At 43.2% G+C, this 22,619-nt stretch overlaps 1 protein-coding gene across 2 annotated transcripts in view; it reads left to right on the top strand.

Annotated features, from left to right (window-relative positions):
* Positions 1 to 262: 262 nt before the first annotated feature.
* The window catches only part of ADRA1A (adrenoceptor alpha 1A), a 128,716-nt gene continuing 106,359 nt past the window's right edge, over positions 263 to 22,619 (top strand). For both annotated transcript variants that reach the window (XM_011962580.1, XM_011962579.1), the window contains exons 1-2: positions 263 to 601; positions 1,895 to 3,446. In XM_011962580.1, the coding sequence (XP_011817970.1) occupies positions 2,564 to 3,446 (883 nt within the window). In that variant the 5' untranslated portion in view covers positions 263 to 601; positions 1,895 to 2,563. The remainder of the gene's footprint in view (positions 602 to 1,894; positions 3,447 to 22,619) is intronic.

Below are 22,619 nucleotides of genomic sequence, written 5' to 3' on the forward strand. Positions count from 1 at the left end.
ATCTAGCAAGGGTGTCAGTTTTTCTTTATTTTTAAAATCAGATCATTTAAAAAAGTTATTTACTACAAATGACTCTACACACACACGCACGCACACACACACACGCACACACACACACAAACCTTTTTAAAGAAACGCTGGAACCCAACCCCCTTTAGGCCAGAGGAAAACATTGCAGCTGTACACGCACTTGTGCCTGTTGCCGTAGAGTAATACGGTAGCAGCAGGAGATTACGGTACTAGCTGGGCTACTGCCTGTGTTACGTCAGCGAGAGCTGCAAAGTTCCTTGCTATTCTTTTCTGGTGTCGGGCAGCTGAATATTAAAAGGGTGATTGTGGAGTTATCGGTTATCAGTATTTTTTTTTTTCTTTTCCTATTTTGACTCTTTTAAAAAATGCAGGTAAAGTGACAGCGGGCCAGGAGCTTAAAGACATCGGTGGTGGAGGGGTGAGTCAGCGGGTGCAAAAGGACAAGGATTTGGTTCCTCGGAGAGACGGTCCCCTCTCCGCCTCCAGAGAAGAGCAGGCAGGCAGCTCCTGGGACCCAAGCCGGGTCCGCCTCCCACGCTCGCGAGCTGGTGGCTCAGCAGCGGCGCTTCAGGTGAGTGCGCTGGGGCGGGCGTCCCGCAGGGCCAAGTGGGTGAGGGCAGACATCCCCCGCCGTCTGGTGAGACCGAACCCCTACTTTTCCCAGCGCCTCCCGCTTTTTCCACCAGGTTTTATACCGGCACCTCTACCCCACCCCCGATTCCCTTACATCTTCTGCGAAGTTGCCTTCTACTTAACAAGTGTCTTTTTAACCCTGTGTTTATCACCCTCGAGGTAGGAGGAAAAGGGTTTCTGCAGTGGCACGTTTTTAATACCACCTGTGAGGTCTTAAACTTGGGATTTTAACAGCAGTCTTTGCCCGAGGTCCCACATCAGGGCCCAACCCAAGAAGGCAAGGTGGGCACTTCCTCACGCCCCTTGGTCCTGCCGTGTCCCTGCGGTCGGTTCGCAGTTGTGGAAACCCAGGTTTCTTACGCAGATCGTGGCCCCCAGCCCAGAAAATCGAAGGCGGCCCCTGCCCGCTGGCATGCCAGCTTAATGTTTACGCCTGCAAAATCCGCAGTGACTGTCACTTGCAAAGCTGCCTCTGCAGAGGGACGTCCTCCCCACTCCGTCCCCCGGCAGTCCTGCTACGACTGGCAGCTGGAGCCCCTCGGGTGGCCAACAGTGAGGCTTGGAGAGGCGTCGCGGACAGACCTGGGTCGCTTTCAGCCCTCGGGTCCCTCCCGGCTTCGCTCGGGACCTGGCTCTCAAGTCAGCTTGGCTGGTGGACAGACCGGCGCGCTCTGCACACCCGAGTGCGAATTCCACCGGCGTGAGCTTGAGCGTGCGCGTGGTCCTGGCCCTGCAGTCCCTGGGTCGCAGCGGTTCCCTCTCCCAGGCCGCCCCCTCCAGGTGACTGCGAAGCAACCTGTTCTAATGGAAACCGAGTACATCCTCCAGAATTCCCCGGCTAGGATCGGTGCGACACACTCGCCAGCCGCAATCGCCCTTCCCGGGCTTTGAGGATTTTAATTTCTCGGTACCGGCGCTCGAAATCCAGCCTTCGAGCGCTGGAGCCTGGGGTGTGGGGGATTTGTGTTTTTGTTTGTTTGTTTTTCGCTTCGGATCCTGAACTCGGGCAGAGGTGACTCAGTAGAGCGCGCGAGGCAGGTTCCCAGTGGTGGGGACGCGAGATGCGCTCCGGAGTCGCCTCCGCCGCAGCCGGCCGGGCGAAGTAGCTTCTGGATGGATCGCAGAACCAGCCCGGCTCCCAGCTGGCGTCCCGCAGCCCGTCGAGCTCAGCACAGGCTCTCTCCTTGGGTCGCCTAGCTCACAGCCCGCCTTTTTCTTTGCGCTCTTTCAGGTGGACGCGGTCAAACGATGCCCGGCAGCCGCCTGTGTCTCAACACATATTTCACACCCACGTCCCCTGGCCTGTGCTCCTAGAAGCTGGAGACAGCAGGAGCCTTCGGTGGGGCAGCTCAAAATGTAGGTAACTGCGGGCTGGGAGCAGCGCCCAGAGGCCATCGGTCCCTGCCTTTGAGCGTCGACGGCTGATCCTTTGGTTTGAGGGGGAGACTGGCGCTGGAATTTTGAATTCCGAATCATGTGCAGAATGCTGAATCTTCCCCGAGCCAGGACGAATCACACAACGCAGAAAAGCAGACTCTCGTAATTTTGGAATTGCATGTTGCAAGGAGTCTCCTGGATCTTCACGCCCACCCTCTGGTAGGGAGGGAGTTGGGGTCCAGGCTAGGCCAGCCCAGCAGGTGGAGAGGGTCCCGGGCAGCCCCGCGCGCCCCTGGCCATGTCGCCTTTAATGCCCTGCCCCTTCGTGTGGCCTTCTGAGGGTTCCCAGGGCTGGCCAGGGTTGTTTCCCACCCGCGCGCTTGCTGTCACTCCCAGCCAAACCCAGCTGGCAGGGCTCCCTCCAGCCGAGACCTTTTGATTCCCGGCTCCCGCGCTCCCGCCTCCGCGCCAGCCCGCGGGGTGGCCCTGGAGAGCCGGACCTCGCCCGGCCCCGGCTGGGACCATGGTGTTTCTCTCCGGAAATGCTTCCGACAGCTCCAACTGCACCCAACCGCCGGCACCGGTGAACATTTCCAAGGCCATTCTGCTTGGGGTGATCTTGGGGGGCCTCATTCTTTTCGGGGTGCTGGGGAACATCCTAGTGATCCTCTCCGTAGCCTGTCACCGACACCTGCACTCAGTCACACACTACTACATCGTCAACCTGGCGGTGGCCGACCTCCTGCTTACCTCCACTGTGTTGCCCTTCTCCGCCATCTTCGAGGTCCTAGGCTACTGGGCCTTCGGCAGGGTCTTCTGCAACATCTGGGCGGCAGTGGATGTTCTGTGCTGCACCGCGTCCATCATGAGCCTCTGCATCATCTCCATCGACCGCTACATCGGCGTGAGCTACCCGCTGCGCTACCCAACCATCGTCACCCAAAGGAGGGGTCTCATGGCTCTGCTCTGCGTCTGGGCACTCTCCCTGGTCATCTCCATCGGACCCCTGTTCGGCTGGAGGCAGCCGGCCCCCGAGGACGAGACCATCTGTCAGATCAACGAGGAGCCGGGCTACGTGCTCTTCTCAGCGCTGGGCTCCTTCTACCTGCCGCTGGCCATCATCTTGGTCATGTACTGCCGCGTCTACGTGGTGGCCAAGAGGGAGAGCCGGGGCCTCAAGTCTGGCCTCAAGACCGACAAGTCGGACTCGGAGCAAGTGACGCTCCGAATCCATCGGAAAAACGCCCCGGCAGGAGGCAGCGGAGTGGCCAGCACCAAGACCAAGACGCACTTCTCGGTGAGGCTCCTCAAGTTCTCCCGGGAGAAGAAAGCGGCCAAAACGCTGGGCATCGTGGTGGGCTGCTTCGTCCTCTGCTGGCTGCCTTTTTTCTTAGTGATGCCCATTGGTAAGTCTTGACCACCCCTCACTTTAGCATTTGGGGGGTCTTCACCCTTCTTGGCTTCTGTTACCCCAGACTCCCAGTCCTGGATGGGAGAGGACGGATTAGCATTTCAAACGGCACAGCTCTAGGGCAATTAGAAAAGGCTCCCGTGTAGAAAAGTGAATTTTCATTCTCTTTCTACTCCAGTCTCATTTATATTAGGTCCTAGAGCACTTTTTCAACTGTAAAGTGGCTTCCAACTGATGCAGATTAATTGTTCTCTTTAATAAGAATGTCAACTTTTCTTAATGCCTATAAGCACGTGTTTAATTTAAATGCATCTGCTCTCTCTAGTCTCAGAGTCTCCACCAAGTGTTTAGGCTGACTGTGGAATGCCATTTTCACTCTGCCACAGAACGCAAATTCTCTTGACCTGAAAATAAGTACCACACTCATTCTGGACAAATGTGCGATTTTATTATTGCATTAGGTTATTCATAAGGGTTTGTTATAATGGTCTGTTTATGTGCTATATCTGTGCTGATTTTATTTTCTGGATTCAGTATGGAAGGAATTACGGTGAGCCACTAAGAAAAAGAAATGATTTTATGTCCAAACCAATTTTAGCCTTAAATAATTAATCATAATGTTTCCAATAAGTAAATACTTATTTTTTTATTTTAATAGTAAGTATTAAAACAAACACTTATCTTACCCAAAATCATCCGGGAAGTTGCAGATGACACTGTTTGAAAATAATACAGTACACATAGTGTTACAAATCCAATTTTTGCAGATGCTAAATTAGCTGTTGTCAAAATTAATTAGCTTGTTATAAGTATCAGCAAGCTGATCCACTTGGAATAGTCATCTATCTCCTTCAGTGAGATCCCAAAATGGTTGTATGCTATTTTTAGTTTGGAAGCTCAAATATAGACCCAAACATCGATTATCCACCAACTCTAAGAAACAAAACGTCGTGGTTAACATTAATAAAAGTCCATTTCAAGTGCTTTACAGCCTAATTTAAATGGCATGTACTTAAAGTACTTTAATTTGCAACTCTGTGGAATAATAGCAACTATTATTTTTTTTTGTGCCATTTATGTTCCAGACATTTTCCCAAGTTTTTTATTTCATTAGTCCTCTTGACAACTCGGTGAGTTATACACAATTATCCTGCAATCTCAAGTCATGGGAAGGGATTCTTCAGGTTCTAATACCATAGCCACCAGCCATGGATAGCTATTTAAATGTTAATTGAAATTAAATTAAATTAATATTCGGTTCCTCAATTTCTCAGTCCCACTGACCACATCTTAAGTGCCCAATAGTCACACGTGGCCAGTGACTACTGTTTTAGACAGCAGAGATATAGGTCATTTCTATCATTGCAGAAATGTCTGTCCTGTAGGGCTGCCAGAGAGGCCCTCTTTAGTCCAACACCTGGCCTTCCATTGTGCCTGCCCATCATTATTACTTACTCTGCTCCTGGAAGTACATCACAGCTTTGAAATTATAGAAATTACACTCTTTACCTGAGTCCTTTTGCACATTTATTCATGTATCTGCTCGCTTAACAAGTATTTATGGACCATCTGTTCCAGGCACTTTGGATGAACAGGGCAGAAAAGTCCTTGCCAATGAGACGTTTGCATTTGGAAAGGATAGACTTAAGCAAATGAGTGTATTCTAAAAAGTCAAGATTAACATGTACTATCAAAAAATCAACAGGATGAGAGGTTAGAAAGTGACAAAGACAATGAGGGTCTGCTTTAGCGGGTAGTGGGGAAAATTCTGTCTAAAGAGGTGATATTCGAGCAGAGTCCTGACTGGACTGAAGAGCAAAGCTTGCAAGATCTGGGAAGAAGAGCTTCCTGGACAGAGGGAGCAGTGAGTACAGAGATGGGAAAGAGCCTGACCTGTTCAATGAAGATCATGGAGGCCAGTATGACTCAGCTACAGACAGGGAGGGAGCAGTCAAGTTCAAGAAGAGATTGGAGAGATAGACAACACCAAAGTCATGTGGGGTCTTTTAAACCAAAGTAAAATTTCCATATTATTCTAGCTGTGGTGAGAAGTCATTCAAGGGTGTTTAGCAGGTGAGTGGCCAGTCTCATTTATATTTTTGAAGGATCATTCTGGTTGTTGTGGGGAAAATTGGCTGTTTGAGGGCAAGAGCAGAAGCAGAGACTTGTTAAAAGGCTATTAGAAGTTGAGGGGATAGAGGTCATGACATCTTGAACTCAGGTGGGACAGGTAGAGGTGGTAAGAAGTGATCACATTTAGCACTTATTTTAAAGGTAAAGCTGATGAGTTTGGACAAAGGTGTGAGAAAAAGGGAGGTTTAGGGCCTGAACAGCTGAGTAAATAGTAATGCTTTTTACTAAGACTGGCAAAACCAAAGAGTTACATGGTTGCAAGGGGCTGCAGGGAGTGAGAAGTAGGAGCCTTTCTTTTGTGTACACTGTGTTGAGAAACGTTCATTAGACATCGAAGTAGAGATGGCAAGTGGGGAGTTAGATACTGTACATAGATTTGGAGCTTAGGAGGCGGGATACAGATATAAACTTGGGATATATCAACATCTTTAAAGCTATAGGAATAAAGAGGTTGACAAAAGAGAAGGTAAAGAGAGAAAAGAGACATAAGAACAGAGCCTCCACACCTGTAGTCCCAGCTAATCGGGAGGCTGAGGCAGGAGAATTGCTTGAACCCGGGAGGCGGAGGTTGCAGTGAGCCGAGATTGCGCCACTGCATTCCAGCCTGGGCTCAGAGCGAGGCTCAATCTCAAAAAAAAAGAAAAAAAAGAAAAAAACCTCCAGGGAATTCTGATACTTGGGGGTCAGGTCAGAAAAAAGAAGGGAAACAGCCAGCAAACAAAATTGCAAAGGACTAGCCAGGGAGAGGAAAAATCAGGAGAATGTGATATCCTGGAAGCCTAATGAAAATGTTTCAAGAAGGCAGGAATAATCAACTCTGTCACATGGAGCTGAGAGGTCAGGTTAGAGGAGGACTGGGAGCCAACACTGGATTTGGCAGTAAGGAGGTTCTTAGTGATAGGAGGAAGGCACATGAGGCTCACAGCTCCAGGGGAGTGATGGAACCAAAAGCCTGATTGTGTACTTTCTAGAAAGAACAAAGGATGAAAAAAGTGGGCACAGGGAAAATAGACAACTCTTGTGAAAGGTTTTGCTATACAGTGGAGCTAAGAGATGTGGTGTAGCTGGAGGGGTCTACAGAAGGCTTTCAATGGTGGGAGGTGGGTATATGACATGATATTTACATTCTGATGGGAACGATGGGATAGAGAGAGGCACTGATGGGATAGGCAAGAGAGGAGACAGGATTCAGTGCCCAAGGAGAGCACTGGAAAATGACAAGGAAAGTAAAGTGTGTGAGTCCTGAGGCAAGCAGAGACGGAGGGAGAGACATATTGATCCCTTTAGGATATGTTTATGTCCTCAGTGAAATATGAAGCAAGATCATCAGCTAAGAGTGAGTCAGGAATAGGGAACGATGGCAGTTTGAGCAGTAGAGAAGGTGTGAAAGATTCATCTTTGAGAATGGAAGAGTAAACATTTTATGGAAGTTTAGTAGAGTCACTGGATAGTCCTGAAGACCTATTTGAGATTTACGGTCATAACATGAAAGTAGAGCAGTCAGGAGGGTTGTGTGTTTTTCTCTAAGAGCTAAGCAGCTGAGGGATACAGGAGGCATTGCTGAGGACCAACTGTGAGTCCCAGAGAGTGTGTTTGTGAAGAGAGACAGACTCAGTCAGGTTAGGGAGCATCCACAGTCAGGTGGTAGAAGGAGCCCGGGTGACGATGGGTGGCCTGAGAGTTTGGAGCTTGTGGTGGTGGCTGAGCTATGCATAGAGATGAGAAACAATGGCCTGGGTCCTGCAGTCATCTAGGGGAGGTGGACGCTGTGTCTAATCATAGCTCACTCTTGGATTTGCTCTCCCAGGGAGTCAGCAGTGTGGAGGAGAAGATGTTGTGGTGGAGAGAAGTGGTGGTAGACAGGAGCCCTCAGAATCAGTGGACTTTAAATCCTAGTAAGGTGCTGGGTGCGGTGGCTCATGCTTGTAATCCCAGCACTTTGGAAGGCTGAGCAGGCAGATCACTTGAGGTTAGGAGCTCAAGACCAGCCTGGCTGACATGGTGAAACCCCATCTCTACTTAAAACACAAAAATTAGCTTGGCATGGTGGTGCACACCTGTAATCCCAGCTACCTGGTAGACTGAGGCTGGAGAATCGCTTGAACCCAGGAGACAGAGGTTGCAGTGAGCTGAGTCACACCACTGCACTCCAGCCTGGGCGACAGAGCGAGATTCTGTCTAAAAAAAAAAAAAAAAAAGGGAAAAGATTATATGACAGGAGGGAAGGAGGGAACATATAGTTCACAAGGTCTGAGCAGCTGCTCAGTAGCACAAAGCATTCCTGAACCTGCCAATCTGTGGTCCCCAGTTTCCTCCTGACACCAGTTGAGTAAGAGATGATTTCCTCCAAGAATGTACTGGCTATGTAATAAGCACCAGGCTCTGGGCTACACGGAATAAAAAAGATGAATAAAGCACAGTGCCCTCAAGGGCCTCACAGTCTAGTTAAGGAGACAAATTGTCAACAATTATTGCAAGTCTGTGAGATTGGTGCTCAGAGTGATATTATTACATGGTGCTCAGGATGGTGCTGAGAATGTCATTATTACCCAGTGCTAAGGAATATAGCTGTTAACTGTGTCTGGAGGTCACTGAGAAGCTTCTACATGCATGGCCATTGACAGAGCAGAGACTTAAAGAAGGTGGCACTACTTCCGCTGGGTCATCAACTAGATGTTATATGTCTTTTTATTAACTGTCTTAAGTATGTTTTTCATGCAAAATGTGAACAGAAGAATAAATATACTATCATATTATTATATGCAAGGGACATTCATTCTTAAATATGACATGTGCTGTTTTGGAAAAAAAGGTTGTCGGTCTACACTAGACTGCAGGAGAGAAAAGAGATTAAAAACTAAAACCAGGGCAGGGATGAGTGTGCTATCCACAGCTAAGAAGTGAAACATCCATGTTTAATAGGGATTGACCCAGAAAAATCAGGTGAGTGGCTATTTGACTGCGAAGGTCCTTCCTGTATATTATGAGAAGTCTCACGTTCCCTTTTCCCCAAGCTTCTCCCCACTTAGGCTGGGTTGCTTGCTGCATTCAATAGAATGACTTTTGGGAGAATCTGACTTGCCTGCTTCCAAGTCTAAATCTTGCTAGTCTTGTTCCATTTTTGCGTCCTAAATGTTTGCTTGAAATTCAGAATGCCTTCAAGGGAGGGGGTTGCATTGTGAGGTTGTTAACAGTCATTTATACTTTGGAGCAAATGCTTTCAAAAAGCAAATTTTGGTTATAGAGATGAGTAGAGAGACTATGACGGTGTTAGCCTTCAACCTACGAAAGAAAAGGAAGGATAAAGACTCTGCTTCTGAGGAAGCTCCAGCATCTAAAACCTGTGAATCATCTTTGTTGATTTCATCCCATTGTCTAGAGTCCACTAGCTCCAGAGGCAGTGTGCTGCTGAGTGGAGAAACTGTTGGCCTGAGATTTAAACCCAGGCTTTCTTTTCCATGTGACAGGGGATGTTATATAGGTCAGCTGCCCAGCATAGTGCCTAACACAGAGTAAATGTCAATAAATGTCCATCTTACCAGAATTCAAAGGATTCACAGACTATTACTGATGTCTGTCAACATGCGAATGTTGCATGTTGAGGGGTGGATGTCCTTGGCATTCTGAGAAATAGAAAGCATAAGAAGATGAAAAGGTAACATTCACCGAAAATATAGGTAGGTGTCTGAATTCTGGATGTGTTATCTGATTTAAACACAAAACCCAGTGTTATTATAGGACCTAAGTCATTGATTGCTATTGCCACTGCATCAAAAGAGGCAGTGTTGGGCTAAGATGTGGCTTACATAGATGTAGAATTTTTGAGGATTATGTTTATAAAAGAACAGAAGGCAGCACATTGATAGAGCAGGAGAATGTGTTTTAAGATTGGATGTTTGAGGAGGGCACAGCTGGCAGGGGATTTGTAAGGTGGAGGCAGCGAGGCAGAGAATGATTCATTCATTCATTCAGCAGAATTTCGTTGAACATCTACTGTTTGCCAGGAAGCTATAGAATCACTGGAGATAAAGACAAATAAATCCCTGCCCTAAAGGAGCAGAACATCTGAACAATTAGATACCTAGCAAAAGTATATGAAAAATGACAAGGAAAAAGGATAAGTACATACAATGCTATATGATAACCCTAAACCCTCTGTGGATGCCCAAGATAACCAGGGGCTGAGGGTTGCTTCACTGCAGGTACAAAGAGGAGCAGTCCCCTGGTTCTCATGGAAAAGGTTCACCTCTTAGAGATAATGGTGTGAAGAGAAACTAATGCCATTAGGATTTATTTTATTTTATTTATTTATTTAACGACAGGATCTCATTCTTTCACCCAGGCTGGAGTTCAGTGGTAATCATAGCTCAGTGCAGCCTCAAACTCAAGTGGTTCTCCCACCTCAGCTTTCTGAGTAGCTGAGACTACAGGCATGCACCACCATGCCTGGCTAATTTTTATATTTCATTTTTATAGAGATGGGGTCTTGCTATGTTGTCCAGGCTGGTCTTGAGCTCCTGGGCTCAAGCAATCCTTTTTCTTTAGCCTCCCAAAGCATTGAGATCATAGGCATGAGCCATCACACCTGGCTAGAATTTATTTTAAGACAAGAAATCAGTGTTTCAGGTACTCTTACTACACCACAAACCATACCAAAAGGTAGTGGCTTAAAGCAACAGCCATCTATGTCTCATGATTCTATGGGCAGAAGTACGTCAGCACCCAGCTTGCCTGGCAGTTGAAGCTGGTTGTGAGTCTTGGTGGCCTCTCTTCCCTCCATGGTCTAAACCGCCTTCTCATAGCATGGCAGTTCTCCCCCAAGAAAGCCAAGGCAGAAACTGTGAGGCCTTTGGAGAACTGGGCTCACACCTGGTTCAGCATCACTGCTGTTTCATTCTGCAGTCACAGCAAGTCAGAAGACCAGCCTAGGTTCAAGGAGAAGCGAGACAGACTCATCTCTTGATGGGAGAGCAGGGAGGGGCGGATCATTGTAGTCATCTTGCAGATCACCGACCTCACAAGTGTACCAAATTACATTTCTCTTTCATCCATTAGTTATACTGAGAACCTTGTATGCCAGGCTTCATGCAGTGCACACAGTAAAACCAATTGGGGTCTTTGCCTCCCTGCAGGCTTCTAATCTCCAGAAGGAGACAGACATTAATCGGATAGCCACATTAAGTTATCGAAAACCGTGTACAGAGCAATGAAGGGAACATAAATGATGCCTTGAAAATATGTCCTGTGGCTAAGGGTGGTCCTGGACTGGGAGGGTAGAAAGGTCTTTCTGGGAAGGAGGGCTTGACTATTAAGTCCAGATCTATTGAAGGAGTAGGTGTTTAGTGGCAAAAATGGGGTGGGAGGGAAGAGAACGTGCAAAGACTCTAGTGGGGCCGGCTTAATGCCCATAATGACTTTCTAGAAGGCCACTGTGGCCAGAAACAAGAGGCCAAGAGATAACTGGTATCCAGTGAAGCTGGAAAGAGAAGAACCAGACTAAACAAGGCTTTATAGCCATTATACAAGTTTGTGTTTTTATCCAAAGACGAGCAGGAATGACATGATTGAGTTTATACAGCATTTCAAGATATCAAAGGCTTAGTGAAAACAAGATTGTGGATAGACCAGTTGGGAGACCTTTATGCAGGAGAAGGGGAGCTGTATCCTGACAAGTTCAATCCTTCTACCCTGCCATTTAAAAAACTTATTTCCGTGAGCTGCCACATCATTCTGGAATGCCTCTTTTGTCACTGCCTTCAGAGCTTAGATTTATGAGAAAACCTTTCTCGTGATCAGAAAGAGTATAACCAGACTAGGCTTTAAATTAATTTTGGCTCTTTCCACAAGACAAATCTGTCAATGAAGATTTACCACCATTTTCAAAAGAACGTGCTGCAGGCTCAGAAGATGTCAACAATGAGCTCTAACAATGCTGTGAACAATAGCTGACTCTCAAGTCAGGCTATAGACAGGTGAGTTATTACTTGGGTGGAGTAATAATCCTTAGTCACTTAGTAACAAAGTCACTGCTGTGTTCTGTCACCTCATGGTTTCATGGTGGATGTGAGGACAGTTTTCTAAGGCATTTTCTTTGTCTAACAAGTTTACTGTATTTTAGCCCTGCTATTTGGTTTGCCAGTTTGACACTTGCCTAGTGGCTTCTCATTTTTACATTTTATATTTCTTTGCTATTTAAACATTTCTTTTCTTCTTCTACTTTTTCTTTTTCTTTTTGTTTTTAAGTTCTGGGATACATATGCAGAATGTGCAGGTTCGTTACGTAGGTACGCATCTGCCATTGTGGTTTGCTGTACCTATCAACCCACTATCTAGGTTTTAAGCCTGGCGTGCATTAGGTATTTGTCCTAATGCTCTCCCTCCCCTTGCCCTCCAACCCCCAACAGGCTCCTGTGTGTGATGTTCCCCTCCCTGTGTCCATGTGTTCTCATCTGAACATTTCTTTTTATATTTTTATCCATCATTTATATTTCTCCTCTTGTGAATTTTCCTATCTGTGCTTTTTGGCCACCTTTTATACAGCTGTTTTTCTGCCTTTTTTTAATCAGTAAGCTCATCTTATACATTGAAGATAAATAATTACTTGTTTATCATAAATCCTGGGTTGCCAGTCTTCTCACACTATATGCAAATGTGCCAAGAAAATGTAGCTTATTTTCCAAAAACAGATGTGATCTTTTCTACAAACTTCCATGGAAATACACATATGCATGTACTGACATGCACACACACACACACACACACGTGTGCATGCACACACACTTTTAGATAAGTTCAATAAACTTATTCAAATCCAGTAGTTTATGCATCACCTTTGTATATTCAGTCTCTTTTGAATGGCTTGGTGTCTTAGTCCATTCAGGCTGCTATAATAAAATGCCATAGACTGGGTGGCTTATAAACAACAGGAATTTATTTTTCACAATCCTCAAGACTGGAAGTCTGAGCTCAAGGTACCAACAGGTTTAGTGTCTGAAGAGGACCTACCTTCGTCTTCATGGATGGTACCTTCTGGCTTTGTGCTCACTTGGTGGAAGGAGTGAGGCAGCTCCCTAGGGCCTCTTTCTGCATCACCTCCCAAAGGCCCCATCTCCTAATATCATCACACTGGGAGCCAGGATTCTAATACAGGAATTTCGGGGATGGGGCACAGACCACAGCACAGGGCCTTTCAGATCTGCCCTCTAAGGTAGTGACCAGGCCTAGGTGCTTACGAACCTCATAGTAGTCAGAGAGGGTTTGACTATGACTTCACTGGTTCCTGGCTCCGTTGACATTGGTTCTGTTGCTGTTGGCCAGGGATCTACTTTGTCCCTGCAGCCCTGTGAACAACTTTGACAACCTCCTGCACCAAATTCTCAACAACGTTTCCATCCCAGTCTCAGGGCACAGAAAGCCCTGTGGGTTCCTTCCACACCACATTCTCTGCCCCAACACACTGGCTGCCACATTAACAGGTATGGTGTCTCTCATATAAAGGACTGACTACACCCAGAATGGAGAATGGGAGAAAGCACCTCTGCTCCCACCTTTAACTTCAGGCTTTTTTTTTTTTTTTGTTACACACAGGGTCTTGCTGTATCACCCAGACTGGAGTGCAGTGGCACAGTCATGGCTCACTGCAGCCTAGAACCTCTGGGTTCAAGTGATCCTCTCTTCTCAGCCTCCTGAGTAGGTGGAACTACAAACATGCACCCCCATGCCCAGACAATCTTCAGGCATTCCTACCATTCTTGTTGAGAGAGAGAAATCAGAACAAATGCCAACTGCCTCTTTCCACCACCTTCTTCTCCGCCTTTCTCATAGTCCCTTGGGAAGACAGGGAAGTCTTTCCTTTTCCTTGTTCTGGCTAAAGGGGATACTCCTCCTCCTTTCCAGAGTGGCATCCACCTTGTATGGAATAGCAAAGCCAAGTGGACAGCATAGACAGAGATTTACTAAGAATAAAGATGAGGAGTATTTTAAAATATCATAATCCTTATACATATTTAAAACTATCTTTTCTGCTTGGTTATTTGCATTGTGTTGTTTTATGGTTTTTACAAATATTTGGACACTTAAAATATTTATATAGTCAAATATTTTCATCTGTTTTTTCATGGAATGTGCCTTCTCAGGGATGCTCAGAGATACCTTCCACAATGTAAGTCTATTTCCTCCTCATTCTTTTAGAGCATCATCTGTAATCTACCTGGAATTCATGTTTGTATTTTGGTAGATTATGCCTTAATGTATTTATTTTTAAATGGTCAGCCAGATAGTCTCAAAAGACTTATCAAATAATCCATCATTTCCTTTCTTATTTGGAAAACCACATTTGTTATATTAAAAAGAATTTTGGATCTATTTTGGAACACACTCGCTTCTTTTCCATTTATCTGTCTCTCTGCTCTAGTATTGCTGTCACATTACTTTAATGGCTGTGGTTGCATAATACATTTTAATATTCTCCAGTTTAAGGCCTGGATGAATATTCTTTTTCAAAATTATTTTGTCTATTCTTGTACATTCATTCTGCCAAGAAAACTCTGGATTCATTTTGTCACTCCATTTACTTCCCAAACTACTTTTGAACTATTGTTTACACTTTACTTTTAAGCACATCTGCTAACATCTCCTGGAAAACTGATTATAACAATGAAGTTGGGAAATGCTGCTTTGATATTTTGACAGATATGACACTGTCCATTGGTTTTGGATTGATATACTCGATCATATCAAAGAAATATCTTTCTAGAGTTTATAAAACTATACTGATCTAGATTTAAAATGTATTTTAATTTGTTTGCATTTTTAATATAATTCAAAAATGAATTTTTAATTTTGTTAAACATTTGCTTTATTGATATCAATATAATCTTTTTTCATTGACATTGATTTGATAAAAATTTATTTCATGTTATTAATCTGGATTAAAATCTACTCAATCAGGTGCTATTACCCTTATTCATGTTGCTATATCACAGGAAATATTTCACTTCTCATTTGCATCTATATTTCTGTGTGAAATGAGTCTATTGTTTTACTTTAATGCACTGTCTTTGTTGCATTTGGTAGCAGGTTTATGTTAATTTCATAAAGCAAATTGTGACACTTTTCATTTTTTTCTATGAACTATAACAGCTTAAATAGCATAAGAATTATGTGTTCCTTGAAGGTTTGAAAAACTTGCCCATAAAACATTCGGGCCCAGCTCCTTTTATGGATGCAATTCTTTGAGACTGGTTTCTATTTCTTCCAAGGATAGTGGTCTGTTCTGATTGTCAGATTTGATAATCTTTATTTTCATATTTTCCATTTGCCTTCTCATTGAGGTTCAAGTTTTTGGCATAGACTTCTACATGAAATTCTGTAACTTTTTATTTCTTTGCTATCTTTCTTCTTTCTTTTCGCTTTCACTTTCTGAAAGCCTGTATATTTTATTAGTTTTTTTCAAAGAATCCAAGTCCTGAATTTATTAGTTATTTTAATCTCCTTTCTAGTGCATTAATGTAATCTCTAGAGATTTCTCTCTTTTATTTTCTGGTTATATTTTGCTTTTCAATATTAGCTTACCCAGAATGTTTAGTTCATGTATTTTAATTCTGTCTTGTCTAAGACTAAAAACAATCCAAGCTGTACATTTGCTTCTAAGCAAAGTTCACTTTCTTCCCTTATGTTTGGGTAGGGAGTGCCCTCGTCCAATCAGTCTGTCTTTCTGCTTTTAATATTTCCCTCGTCCTATGTAGACAGGAAAGGATTCGTTGTGTTGTTGTTGTTGTTTGTTCATTTGAAAATAATTGGTAATTTTATCTCCCACTTTCTAATATTTAATTTTCAATTTAATGCATTGTGGTCAGAGCGTGTGAGCTCAGTAATTTTTAGCTATGGCACTTATTGAGATTTTCTTAATGGCTTAATATGTAATAAATAATTAACACACTTAATAATTTAATCTTTAGTATATATATTAACTAAACATTAATAGTGGTGTTTTCCAGATCCTCTTTATCCATTCATCTTTATTTATCTTACCACTATCTATTATATACTTTACTTGCCAAATAATGAGAGAGGTATGATAAAGTTTCCCTTTGCTACCAGGTTTCTTCCCATTATTTCTTAAATTTTTAACAAGTTTTGCTTTATATATGTTTATGCTTTTGCTTCATGCATAGAAGATCAAGTCAATAATATCTTCATTTAAAGATAGACTTTTTATTCTATGTGATTATTTTTCCTGGATATGCACATTTAAAAAAAATAATATCTCAATCTCTAATCTATTTTTGTTCACATTTGTTCATCATTTTATTTATCAGCTTGTGTATTTCACATCAAATGGATTTCTCATAATCCATGTCACTAATCTGGGTATTTGTCCTTAATAAGGATTTAACTAATTTTCATTTATCGTGACAAGATTATTTGTTGTGATTTTTGTCAACTTATCGCATACTTTCTGGTTCTGTGCTTCCTTCATTTTCACTATTTTCAGTCTTTCATAAAACGGGTAATTTTTTTCTTTGCCTTTTAATTCTGTGGTGGTTTGGAAAGCTTGTCTCCTGTGTTTAATTTTACTAGACATAATTTTTGAGCTTTTCAAAATCATGTTTAAACCTTCAGTTCTCTCTTACTGTTACTCCACCACCTACCTTTGCCCATGGAAGGTGAGAAGTTTAGCACACTCTTCTCTTCTCCTTAAAACCTCTATCTTTTAGTTAATAAAATAGTGCATTTTAAATCTAGATTATTTTCATTAAATTTTGTATTGCCTCTCCTGTCTTTTGTAACTTTCCACAGTTTAGTTTATCAATCGTCCTCCTGTTACATATTATGACTTACTCCTGTGCTCTGGATTTTTCTTAATCTCCCAGATGGAGCAGAGGTCAGCAAACCATGGCCTGCTTTTGTGAGTAAAATTCTTCCAGCTGGGTTGGCCATGCCCTGTAATTGACATATTGTCTGTGGTGCTTCCATGCAACAGTGGTGGACTTGGGTAGATGCTACAGAGACTGTGTGGCCCACAAAGTTTAAAATATTTATTATTATATTAGAGAAGACTGTAGCACCAAACAAAATTTTACCAATAAAGATATAAGCAAGGGCCAGGTGCAGTGACTCACGCCTGTAATCCCAGCAATTTGGGAGGCCGAGGTGGGCGGATCACTTGAGGCCCGGAGTTTGAGGCAAGCCTAGATAACAAGGCAAAACCCCGTCTCTATTAAAAGTACAAAAACTAGGCGTGGTGGCACACACCTGTAATTCTAGCTATTCAGCAGCCTGAGGCACAAGAATTACTTGAACTCAGGAGGTGGATGTTGCAGTGAGCCGAGATTTCCACACTGTACTGCAGCCTGGGCAACAGAGCAACACTTTGTCTCTGACAACAACAACAACAACAAAAAGATGCAAGCAAAACACATTTTCTCAGCCCTTCCAGGCCTGAGCCTTAATACATGAAAGACAACTTATGTGAAGACAACTTAGAATTCAAGTGAGTTTTTTTTTTGCATTTCAAAATACTCTTGTTGCTTCTTTGTTTCTTGGCATTTAATGCTTCATAAAAGACATGAGGTCCCCTTGATTATTGTTTTTTTGTCAAGTATTCTGTTTGTTTATGTATTTATTTTTCAACTAAGATGTTTATAAAAAATGTTTTTCTTTATTAAATTAAAAAAATATATCCTGGGGACTTCCCGTTTGGGGTAATTTTCATTGCTATTGCCTGAGACCTGGTGCACCTTTTGCTCTGAAGCCAAAGGCAGCCGCCTCTAATGATGACGTCCTCTGCTCTGCTCTTTCTCTTGGAATTTCAATTCCTATACCTGCTCTCTTTTTCTTTTGCATTTCTCTCTCATTGGTCACTTTCTTACTATTTTATTTTTTAATTTCCATTTGAATTTCTCAAGTTCATGTTGCACTTGATTTACTTGGTTTTTGTAATACACAATCTCCATACTTCCTCCATCCCACTCCATTTGGTGGGCACACTGTCCGTCTTCGTCACCTCCTACACTTGTTTTGTGAGCCTAATAGCTGCTTAAGTCTTGTTTGAATACAATTTAGAGATCGTCTTCCACATCACCATTTTAAAGATGTACACTTGCTCTGATTCCTCAGATCAATCTCCTCTATTGAATAGCTGAAGCTTTTCATAGAAACAGTACTTTTTCTCTTTTTGTTCAGCCCCATAGAGGGTGATCTGGTATTAAAATTTGAAATGGGCTTTGTTTGAAACTGGGTAGGTTCCTCTTCAGATCTTTCAGATCCAGATTAAGGGGAGAAGGAAATGGATTGTCTTTGTTGTGGTTTGAATCTGCGAGAGTACAGATCTCTTTATCCATCAGGAGATAGAAGTAATGCGTTTTAATTTTGCACAGCAAAGCCTCTTTCTCTTGTCGGCTAGATGCAGGGGGTGTGGTGCCCTCTCCTCTGCGTGGCATAACTGACTGCCTGGGCAGCTATTGTAGAGAACCTCCCTCCTCTGTTGACCTTGCCTGGGAAAGCCCAGGGTCCTTCCCATCCTGCCTGGATGTGAGCATTGAGATTTGCCTTTGACAAGCTGGCCCTGATGCTGTGTGTGTGTCGCAGTTTCTATTCTCTCAAGCCCTCGGGGCTACTCCTGAGAAGCAACTGGAGCCCATCTTTCCTATCTTTCATTGATGTGAACCAAGGACTCATCAGTTCTTTATTCGGGCTGGTTCTAACCAAACTGTAGTTTCAAGAAACTCCTGAGAGATTCTGGCTTATGAATATTGGCTTTCCCTGAGGTTTTTATCAAGGAGGTAAAATTTCACCTGTAAGGGTATTCTTTTAGAGAATTTAGAAAGAGGATCTGAGAGTTCAGCTCCGTCTAGAATTCACTGCCTGCATTCAGGCTCCTTTTCATGGGGATATCAGAGTGTGAAGCAGAAGTGAGTCACCTGCAGTGTGGTTCTTTCTTTTAGTCCTTCAGAAGTTTGTGGTTCAAGACAAAGCAGACCCATTCTCCTACAGCCTTTGATTCTCAACAGTTAGAGGAAGACAACTGTGGGGTCAGACAGCAGTGTCCCTACACAGTTCAGTAAGCTAAGCTTTCCCTTGTGGCTGTGATCACAAGAGGATTATGTGAAACATGTGTAGAGTTTAATGACTCTTTTCCTAGGAAAAAGGAAGTGAAACCATTCACACACCTGAGGATGTGTGTGATGTCAAGCAGTAGCCTTGTCAACTCAGGCTGCTATAATGGAATACCTGGGCGGGTATAGACTGGGCAGCTTAGGCAGCTGACATTGATTTATCAGAGCTCTGGAGGCTGGAAGTCTGAGATCAGGGTGCCAGCATTGTCAGATTCTTGGTGAGGGTTCTCCTCCTGGGTCACAGATGGTTGCCTTCTCCCTACATCCTCACCTGATGAAGAGAGAGAGAGAGAGAGAGAGCTCTCTTATCCTTTACTCCTTGTATAAGGGCAGTAATCTCATTATGGGGGTTTACCCTCATGACATCATCTAGTCGTAATCACCTCCCAAAGGCCCCACCTCCTAACACCATCACACTGGTGGTTAGAGTTTCCATATGTGGATTTGGGGAGGACACAAACTTTCCGTCCATATTAGTGGTACTTGCATGGCACTTAACGCGTCTAACTTAAATCCCAGAAGTAGCCAGGAAGATGGAAGTTGCTATGCTCATGTAGAGATAAGGAAACTGAGGCACACAAGGGATTAGTGACATCTTGCAGCAGCTGCCTGGCTGCCTTCCCTGGAACAGAGGAAAGGGGCCTGGCTACAGTTAAAAGCCCTGGGATCACACCTGGTCCTGCCCTTCCCTCTGCACTCTGGTGTCCTCATCTGTAGGAGAGGGGCTTGGGTCAAGCCAGTGGCTTTCAGACTTCTCAGCTTCAGAACTCTTTGTGCAAAATAAATCCCACTCAGAAACCCAAGACATAAAATGGATAAAGGCAGCACTGCACTGGTGAAGCAGCCAGGGAACCCTGTGTCCTGAACACTCAGCCCTCCCTTCCTGCTGGCAGCGGCTGCCGAGGGGGGATCCGGAGCACAGGTTGCTCTCTGTGCTAACAGTGTCTGATCCCAGACTCATTAAATGGTATCAGAAGAAGTTCGGGAAGAAGTGTGGTTTGCATTTTCAAAGGAGAAAGAGGCAAGGTTGACAAAGGGCGCATGAGCTGTCATTATACTGGAATGCTGGCAGGGCAGCCGTCTTTGCCCAAAAAGGGTTTGAAAAGGGAACATTGCACACTCACTTTTTTTATGTGCTATCCACATTTAGCTTATTGCCAGGGCATTTGTTGCCAGTGAGAAACCTACTGTCTATTAGTGGACCACGTAGTTTTAGTTCCTCTTAATGCAAAAGGTTTTTGACATTTACCTGGAATTTTCATGTTTGTTTCATGACTTTGCTGTCATTTGGAAATTGCTAAAGAACAATCTTAGAAATGGGTTTTTAAAAAGAAACTTTAGGAAGGATAAAATCCCAGGATAATAAACTATTCCTAAAGAGGTCACATCAGTAGTTCTCAATCAGGGGCGATTTTGACCTCCAGGAGGCACTTGGCAAGGTCTGGAGATGTTTTTCTTTTTGTGTTTTTGTTTTTGTTAGTATTTTTGTTTTGTTTTGTTTTGTTTCTTTTCTTGAGACGAAGTCTCACTTTGTTGCCCAGGCTACAGTGCAATGGCGTGATCTCGGCTCACTGCAACCTCTGCCTCCTGGGTTCAAGTGATTCTCCTGCCTTGGCCTCCTGAGTGGGTGGGATTACAGGCACCTGCCAGCATGCCTAGCTAATTTTTTGTATGTTTTTAGTAGAGATCGGGTTTCTCCATGTTGGCCAGTCTGGTCTCAAAGTCCTGACCTCAAGTGATCCACCCACTTGGACCTCCCAAAGTGCTAGGATTACAGGCATGAGACACTGCGCCTGGTCCAAGACCTCTTTTTGCCACAGTGTCATAATTGGGGTGGGAAATGCTGCTGGCATTGTGTGGGTTAGACCAGGGATGCTGCCGAATGTTCCACAACCACAGGACAGCCCCACAACAGAGAATTAACCAGCCCAAAATGGCAATAGTGCCAAGATTAACAAACTCTGGTTTATGCTACAGGAATTCCTGAAATTTACGAAAATACATTAGAAACAGCACATTTAAAGCGGACATCAATTATTATTGTTCAGATTTTGTTTACTCTGTTGCCAATATCTTAGTTAGTGATTCAAAACAAAACAAAACACATGAACCAAACAAACCCTGAGGTCTCCAGATGCTTTGAGTTCTCCAGGGGCAATAGTTGTCTACTCACTGTTTTTTTATTGTAATTAAATTCACATAACATAAAATTCACAATTTTAACCATTTTAAATTGTAAAATTCAGTAGCATTTAATACGTTGACAATGTTATCCAACCATCACCACTATCTAGTTCCAAAGCACTTCATGACCTCAGAATGAAAACTGGGTCCCATTAGCAATCACTCTACATTCCCCACTCCCCAAGTTCCTGGCAGCCATCAAACTGTATAGATGTGCTGATTACTGATACTGCATATGAACAGGATCATATGTGTGACCTTTTGTGTATACCTCTTCATTTTGCATAATGTTATCAAGCTTCATCCATGTTATGGCATGTTTCAGTACTTCATTCCTTTTGTATGACTGAATACTATTTATTTGTATGAATATACCGTGTTATATTTATCCATTCCTCCACTGAGGGACATTTAAGTTATTTCCGCCTTGTGACCACTGTGAATAGCATTCCTATGAACATTTGTGTACAAATTTTTGTTTGAGTACCAGTTTTCAGTTCTTTCACGTATAGCCCTAGGAGTTGAATTGCTCGGTCATCTGGAACTTCTACATTTAGCTAATTAAGGAACTGCCGAATTGTTTTTCACAGCAAATTCCCCAATTTACATAACCACCAGCAATGTTTGAGGGTTCTAGTATCTGTACATCCTCATTATTACTTGTCATTTTTTGAAATGATGTCCATCCAAGTGGGTGTGAAATAGTATCTCTAGTGATGTTGCTTTGCATTTCTCTAATGACTAATAGTGCTGAGCGTCTTTTCATGTGCATGTTTGGCCATTCATATAACTTCTCTAGAGTTATATCTATTCATATCCTTTGCCCATTTTTTAATTGGATTATTTGTCTCTTTGCTGTTGAGTTGCAAGAGTTATTTATCTATTCTGGATGCCAGACCCTGGTCAGATATTTGATTTGCAAAATTTTCATTCGTGGGTTGCCCTTTCACATTCTTGATAGTATCCTTTGGTGCACAGCTGTCTTTAATTTTTATGACATCCAATTTATCTACTTTTTCTTTTGTTGCCTGTGCTCTTGGTGTCATGTCTAAGGGATCGTTGTCTAATTCAAGCTTGTCCAACCCATGGCCAGGACTGCTTTGAATGCAGCCCAACAAAAATTCATAAACTTTCTTAAAACATTATGATTTTTTCCAATTTTTTTTAGCTCATCAGGTATTGTTAGTTTTAGTGTATTTTATATGTGTCCCAAGACAACTCTTCTTCTTCCACTGTGGTCTAGGGAATCCAAAAGATTGGACATCCCTGACAAAGTTGCAAAAATTTATCCTAAGGTTTTCTCCTAAGAGTTATAGTTTCTCCTAAGAGTTATAGTTACACTTAGGTCCTTGATCCATTTTGAGTTAATTTTTATACGTGATAGGAGGTAAGCTTCCAATTTCATTCTTTTGCATGTAGAAATCCAGTTGTCCAAGCATCACCTATTGAAGAAACTATTCTTTCTCCCACAGAGTGGTCTTGGCACCCTTGTCAAAATTCAACTGACCATAGATGTGTGGGTTCATTTCTGGAGTCTAAATTATATTCCATCAAATGGAATTGTATTCCACATTTCATATGTCTTTTATCCTTATGACAGTACCACACTGTTTTGTTTTGTTTTTTGTTTTTTTTTTTTTTATTGTTCTTTTTTTTTTTAATATACTTTAAGTTCTAGGGTACATGTGCATAACGTGCAGGTTTGTTACATATGTATACTTGTGCAATGTTGG

The sequence above is a fragment of the Colobus angolensis genome, unplaced genomic scaffold, assembly GCF_000951035.1.
Source record: "Colobus angolensis palliatus isolate OR3802 unplaced genomic scaffold, Cang.pa_1.0 Scaffold6, whole genome shotgun sequence".
Classification (NCBI taxonomy): Eukaryota; Metazoa; Chordata; class Mammalia; order Primates; family Cercopithecidae; genus Colobus; species Colobus angolensis.